We start from the raw sequence: 6,940 nt of genomic DNA on the forward strand, positions 1-6,940 counted from the left end.
GGCGACGCCGGCCACAGGAGACAGGAGACGCCAGACTGACAAGCGCACATTTAACCACGCGGGCACAGCGGAGGCCGCGGCTGATGAAATCACCACTCTGACATTCTGCATGTGGAAACTCAGGAACAGCGGGATCCGGTCCTGGAACGCTGAGCCAGCCTTAGGAGGCATCTGAAGGGTAAGTAATGGCGTCCAGATACCCGGATCGTGACAATCTGTGATGTTCTCTGTATTATATGATCACTCACTGTGATGTCCTCTGTATTATATTTTATCATGTTCTCTGTATTATATGGTAGTCTATGTATTACCATATAATACATGTATTATAAGCCACTGAATAATATGCCAGTCATTGCTAGGCTTTGTGTATTGTATGGTGGTCACTGCAATGCACTGTATTTTATGGATATCACTGGTATGCCCTGTGTATTGTGTGGTGGTCATCGTGCTGCTTTGAGTATTGTAAAGCGGTCATTGGGATGCTGTATGTATTATATGGTGGTCACTGGATGCTATCTTTATTGTAAGTCAGTCAGGCACTGAGATTCTTTCTGTATTGTATAACAGGTCACTGTAATGCTTTCTGTATTGTATAACAGGTCACTGTAATGCTTTCTGTAGTTTATCGTAATCCCAGGTTCCTGTTTTAAGGGGGGAATTTGCACTGATTCCTGCAATCAGATTGCAGCAAGGGCTACTGAAGGTTATGATGAATATGAATGTTAGCATTAGGATGGCTGGATGAGCGCAAATAATGTATTAGCCAGAACCCCCTTAATCAGGCCCTCGGGAGCTAACATGGACAAAAAATTGTACTTCAGCGGAGAACAGGGGCTTGCATACAGAACGTACCCTGAATCTTAAGAGACAAGCACTTAAATAAATACTGTAGCTAAGCAGATAAGACCACTTGTGGAGGGAAGCTTTTATATATATATATATATATATATATATATATACAGAAATTGTAGCTTGGTCATTCGAGTACAGTATTAGGTGTATTGCATTGCTTCGGTTACATTACATTCACATACCTCCCATCTTTCTGACACTAGGAGGAGGGACACTGGCATGCGCACAGCATCTATTCACCACAGCGGGTGAGAGGGTCTCCCAACTGTCCATCGGGACATCGGGACAGTCCCAGAAAAACGGGACTGTCCCGCAAACTCGGGACAGTTGGAAGGTATGCATTCAGCAAGGATTGGGGACAACCATGCAACATACAGTATAGATGTTTTAAAACACGAAAGGAGATAAAACTATTTTTACACTAATAATCTTATTAATTCTTTTCCAGAAAGTGTTACTATGGTGGAGATTTATCAAAACTTGGAGAGAGATAAAGTACTAACCAACCAGCTCCTAATTGTCATTTTATAGGCTGTTAAAAAAAAATGGACTGTGTTAAACTGCTGTGTTAAAAAAATTACAGATATGAGCTGGTTGGTTGGTAGTTTATCTCTCTCCACTTATCTCTCTCCACGCTTTTGATACATTTTCCCTATATTGTTTACAGAGAAAAATTCTTCTTTCAATGAAAACAACCAGCCAGCAAGCACCACATTATATAAATACACCTTTTACCGCTAGATTACCTCTACAGGGCCACTATCATCAAAGCTGTATGATTTAGTCTATAGCTAAAAACCATGTTGTGTTTTTTTACTTGTGTTGGTGGAGATGAATTAATTGTTTTTTTGTTTGTTCTTACTGTTGTTTCTCACCCTGAGCCAGATGTACTAAGCGGAAAATGCGGTAAACCCCCTGTTTACCGCATTTTCCTGATGTACTAAGCCCCCGTCCGGCAGGTCAGCGCCGCGGCGGGGTTCACCAGCTTTAGCTGGCAATAGTCCATAGAAGCCTATGGGCTTCTCTCCGCGGCGCTGTGTGAGGGATCCGATCGGATCCCTCCCAGCATGCCCTGTGGCCGCCCCCCCGTCCCCCCGCGCAGACTGACTCCTGGGTGCCGAATCCCGGAAGTCAGGCTGCCGCTGTGCATCGCGGAGGACAGCTCTTATCGGAAGAGCTGTCCTCCGCAATGCTGATCGCATATGTTAGTACATATATGCGATCAGCATCGTGGCACAGGGCGGCGATGGGCGGAGATGTACATTAGTACCTCCCGCCCCCTGTGTTTTACTACACGTGAAGCAAGAGGTAGTATTACAGTAGTATTATCGCTATGTAGGGTCTGGCTACACGCGTGAATTTAGTAAGAGATCTCATAGTGAGATGTATGAAATGTTATTGCTGTAAAGTAAATGAAAAATTGTGCAGTACAAAAAAAGCACAACATATTAAAAAGATATATATGTATATTTGTCCTAATATATTTCTTTTGTTCTTTTTTTTTCCCTTTAGTAAGACTTGTGGAGCCGACAGAATCCTTAACGACTAATAAGAAACATGTAAAGGACTTCCTGGCAGAAATGGGATTGAACAGCATAGAATAACTTTGTTATCTTCGGAGGAAAACTTGACCAGCAAATGTATCTTCAGCTTCAATGACTCCGGATTCATCCTACAATATGCACAAGGAATCTTCTTCCAACACTCCCGCAGAGTAGACTTGTTCAACTATTCTTCAAAGGTCTTCCCCTGGCAAATACTTGGGATCAGCACTCAATGTTTAGAGCACTTTTTGTTGTACCCATGCGGAGAAAAGTAAAAGAAGGAGGTGTCTCCTTCATATAATTTACTATATTTCATAATACTAGAGCGTACCAAGGAGACTCCACCCTGAGGCATCGCTCACCATGACAGCTCGCAGAGGAATAGTCATGCCAGCTCTCTGTTTATGGATGTTTGTTCTGTTTGCGCTTCTCTACACAGGCAAAGTACAAGCAGACTGCTGGCTGATTGAAGGCGACAAGGGTTTTGTGTGGCTTGCTATCTGCAGTCAGAACCAGCCACCTTATGAGTCTATACCACAGCACATCAATAGCACCATAGTGGACCTGCGGCTCAATGAGAATAAGATAAAGAGCGTCCACTACTCATCACTCAGCCGTTTTGGCAACCTGACGTACCTCAACCTCACCAAGAATGAGGTATCTTACATCGAAGATGGAGCTTTTGCTGGTCAGTTTAATTTGCAGGTGCTCCAGCTTGGTTACAACAGATTAAGAAACCTCACGGAGGGAATTCTTAGGGGACTGGGAAAGTTGGAGTATCTCTACCTCCAAGCAAACCTCATTGAAACTGTGACTCCTAATGCCTTTTGGGAGTGCCCAAACATTATGAACATTGACTTGTCTATGAACCGAATCCAGAGGCTGGACAGTAACACATTTGTGGGTCTCAGTAAGCTGACTGTGTGTGAATTGTACAGTAACCCTTTTTATTGCTCATGCGAGCTTCTGGGCTTCCTAAAGTGGTTGGATATATTTACCAATATGACACGTACCTTTGACCGCATGCAATGCGACTCTCCACCGGACTATACTGGGTACTTTTTGCTAGGTCAGGGCCGATCCAGCTATCGCAATGCTCTCGGCATGCTGTCCTCTCTCTGCACAGATGGGCCTTATACTATGATGCCACATTTGATGTCGCCAAGGTACCAAGCTACCACGGGACCACCTGAAAGCCCTTGCTCAGAAGAAGACTGTTTTTCTGGAGATGGGACTACACCTCTCATTAATGTCTACACACCTCCTGCCAACTCCAAAGTCAGCCTGAGTGTGAACTTAAATACAGAAACACACTCAGATGCAGTTCTGGTCGCAGAAATACCATACCCTTACAGTAAGATGTACATCTTGGTTCAATACAATAATAGCTTCTTTACTGACATTCGGAACCTAAAGGCAGAGAAAGAGTCCATAAAGTTGGATGGGTTGAAACCCAATACAAATTACACTTACTGTGTTGCCTCTATTCGCAATTCTCTCAGGTTCAATCACACCTGCATAGCCTTTTACACTCGCAGCCATACCAAACAAGAACATGTGCCTACCCCATCCACCGCCACTCACTATATAATGACTATTCTTGGCTGCCTGTTTGGTATGGTCATCATCCTAGGTATTGTGTATTACTGCCTGCGCAAAAAGCGCCAAAAAGAGGAAAAGCACAAAAAAGCAGGTGGTGGCATGAAGAAAACAATCATTGAACTGAAATATGGTCCCGAAATGGAGACTCCTAGTATTAGTCAGCTATCCCAAGGACAGATGATGGGTCCAGAGTCAATTTCACGTATTCCCTACTTACCATCAGTGGGGGAAGTGGAACAGTATAAACTAATAGAAACTAGTGAGACTCCAAAAGCAACTAAGGGAAACTACATGGAGGTGCGAACCGGCGAGCAGCCTGAGAGAAGGGATTGCGAGCTATCCATGCCACCAGACAGTCAGAGTTCTGTGGCTGAGATATCCACTATTGCTAAGGAGGTGGACAAAGTCAACCAGATCATTAACAATTGTATAGATGCCTTGAAGTCAGAGACCACTTCATTCCAGGGGGTGAAGTCAGGAGCTGTGTCTACAGCAGAGCCCCAGCTGGTACTGATATCAGAGCAGATTCCCAGCAAGCATGGCTTCCTTTCCCCGGTATATAAGGAGAGTTACACTCACCCCTTGCAGAGGCACCACAGCATGGAAGTACCACCAAAACGCTCTAGCACATCTTCTAGTGGGTCAGTTCGCAGCCCGCGATCTTATCGTTCTGAGGGGTCGGCACACAAGTCAGAAACAAAATACATTGAGAAGACCTCCCCAACTGCTGACACCATCCTCACTGTGACCCCGGCTGCTGCCATCTTGAGGGCAGAAGCTGAAAAGATTCGCCAGTATACAGAGCACCGGCATTCCTATCCAGGCTCACATCAGGGTGAGCAGCAGCAACAGCAGCAGCAGTCCCTGCCTCAGCACGATAATATGGGAGGGCGCAAAACCTCCATACTGGAACCTTTAACCCGACCCCGCCCTAGGGAACTGGCTTACTCCCAACTCTCACCTCACTACCATAACCTGAGCTACACCTCTAGTCCAGAGTACACGTGCAAACCCTCCCACAGCATCTGGGAGCGCTTCAAACTGCACCGCAAGCGCCACAAAGAGGAAGAGTATATGGCAGCCGGCCACGCCCTCCGTAAAAAGGTCCAGTTCGCCAAAGATGAGGATCTCCATGACATCCTAGACTACTGGAAGGGCGTCTCTGCCCAGCACAAGTCCTGAGTCCTCACCTCTTCCCTTTGCCTCCAGCTACTCGTGACTTAACTTTTTCTTTCTTAACCCTTGACCCTGTCCCAGTCAGAGCACCCAGCAGAGCATTGTGACTGCACAAACTCTGAAGGTCTCTTTAGCGGAAAAAGGGGTTAACAGGACCAAACTCAAACTAGCAGCAGCTAATTTTTATTCAAAACTGTCTTAAGAATGAATAAGAGAATTATTAAATAAAACAAATATTATATATCATATAGAAAACTAAAATTGCTTAAAAAATCTAAATGAATAGACAACTCACAGACATGAGCATATGCACCAAATCCGAAAAACAAAATTACGCTAAAACTGTGAAGAAGAACTAATATTTTTTAACAAAAGAAGAGAAAAAAATACAAAAAATGTGAGCTTAAGAGTGAGATACTGGGAGTGGGCTGAACTCGGTGTACGCATTACTGCATGTTACTTCATATTCTGACTTGCGTGGTTTGACTCGTGTGGAATTTTGTTATTTCCCTTCATCACTGCAGGACAACAAAATAAATTAAAACAGCAACAAGACTGGAATAGACGGTAGAATTCCTTTCGTTAATGTTAATTTGTATTTTAACTGAGTCTTCCAGTGCAGACTTTGCCTACAAGGAGGCTCCCATATAACACCTACAGCTGCATTCAAAACTGTGATCACTATTACACTGTACAGATACAAATTTCTATATTTGCAATGTTTGCTGTAAAGAGAGAGACAAATGAAATATATATATATATATATATATATATATATATATATATATATATACACACATATATAAAATAGCTTAACCCCTTTGCAGCCTGCTAGATGTGCATTGCGAAACGTCTTCGCGGTCACTGCTGAAGGGTTAAATAAATTACCCTGTTTGTATCAGGTTTTAATCCTGGGTTTTAGAAACAAAAATGTTGTTTTCTATTATTTCACTTTATTTTGTTTAAAAAAAATGAATTATATGTTTGTTGTTTTCTGAGTTGGTTTCTTTATCTCTTCGCTGAACGGTTGTTTTCTGAAAGGCAAACTGCAATGAGAAAAAGAAAGATGACACTCTTACAAAAAAAACTGCTTCCTTGTCTGTGTGGTTTTTTTTTATTGTAAGGCTCATAAAGCTAAAGGATGAAGCAGTTGTAGGACTACTGGAAGTGCACTGGGTGGGTGCGGCCACTAGACAGCACCAGAGTGGGTCACAGGGGCTATCTTGTCTAATGCATTAATTCATGTTTGTAAGTAAAGCAAAAAAAAAGCTAGTGCAGGGTTTATACTGGCTTTTGCATGTAGCCCACAAATGTTACACAGGTTTATTTTTACACTGTAGGTTAGATTTCAGTTTGAGCACACCCCACTTAAATCTAAATCTTACTGCACATGTTACATCTGCCCCACCTGCAGTGTAACATGAGGCCTAATTCAGACCTGATCGCAGCAGCAAAATTGGGGGGGGGGGGGGGGAGGCCATATAACGTGCAGAAAAATTTAGATTTGACTGGGCTATATTGTTTCTGTGCAGGGTAAATACTGGCTGCTTTATTTTTACACTGCAATTTAGATTTCAGTTTACACACATAGCACCCGAATCTAACTCTATCTGCCCTTCCTGCACTGCACATGGGGGGTAATTCCAAGTTGATCGCAGCAGGACATTTTTTAGCAGTTGGGCAAAACCATGTGCACTGCAGGGGGGGCAGATATAACATTTGCAGAGAGAGTTAGATTTGGGTGGGTTATTTTGTTTCTGTGC

The 6,940-nt window shown here is 43.4% G+C and overlaps 1 protein-coding gene across 6 annotated transcripts in view; it reads left to right on the plus strand.

Moving 5' to 3' along the window:
* ELFN1 (extracellular leucine rich repeat and fibronectin type III domain containing 1) overlaps positions 1 to 6,268 on the plus strand; it is a 988,432-nt gene extending 982,164 nt beyond the window's left edge. For all 6 annotated transcript variants that reach the window (XM_063934602.1, XM_063934603.1, XM_063934605.1 and 3 more), the window contains one exon: positions 2,368 to 6,268. In XM_063934602.1, coding sequence (XP_063790672.1) covers positions 2,763 to 5,183 — 2,421 coding nt within the window. In that variant the 5' untranslated portion in view covers positions 2,368 to 2,762 and the 3' untranslated portion in view covers positions 5,184 to 6,268. The remainder of the gene's footprint in view (positions 1 to 2,367) is intronic.
* The last annotated feature ends 672 nt before the right edge of the window (positions 6,269 to 6,940 follow it).

This window comes from Pseudophryne corroboree, chromosome 7 (assembly GCF_028390025.1).
Source record: "Pseudophryne corroboree isolate aPseCor3 chromosome 7, aPseCor3.hap2, whole genome shotgun sequence".
Lineage (NCBI taxonomy): Eukaryota > Metazoa > Chordata > Amphibia > Anura > Myobatrachidae > Pseudophryne > Pseudophryne corroboree.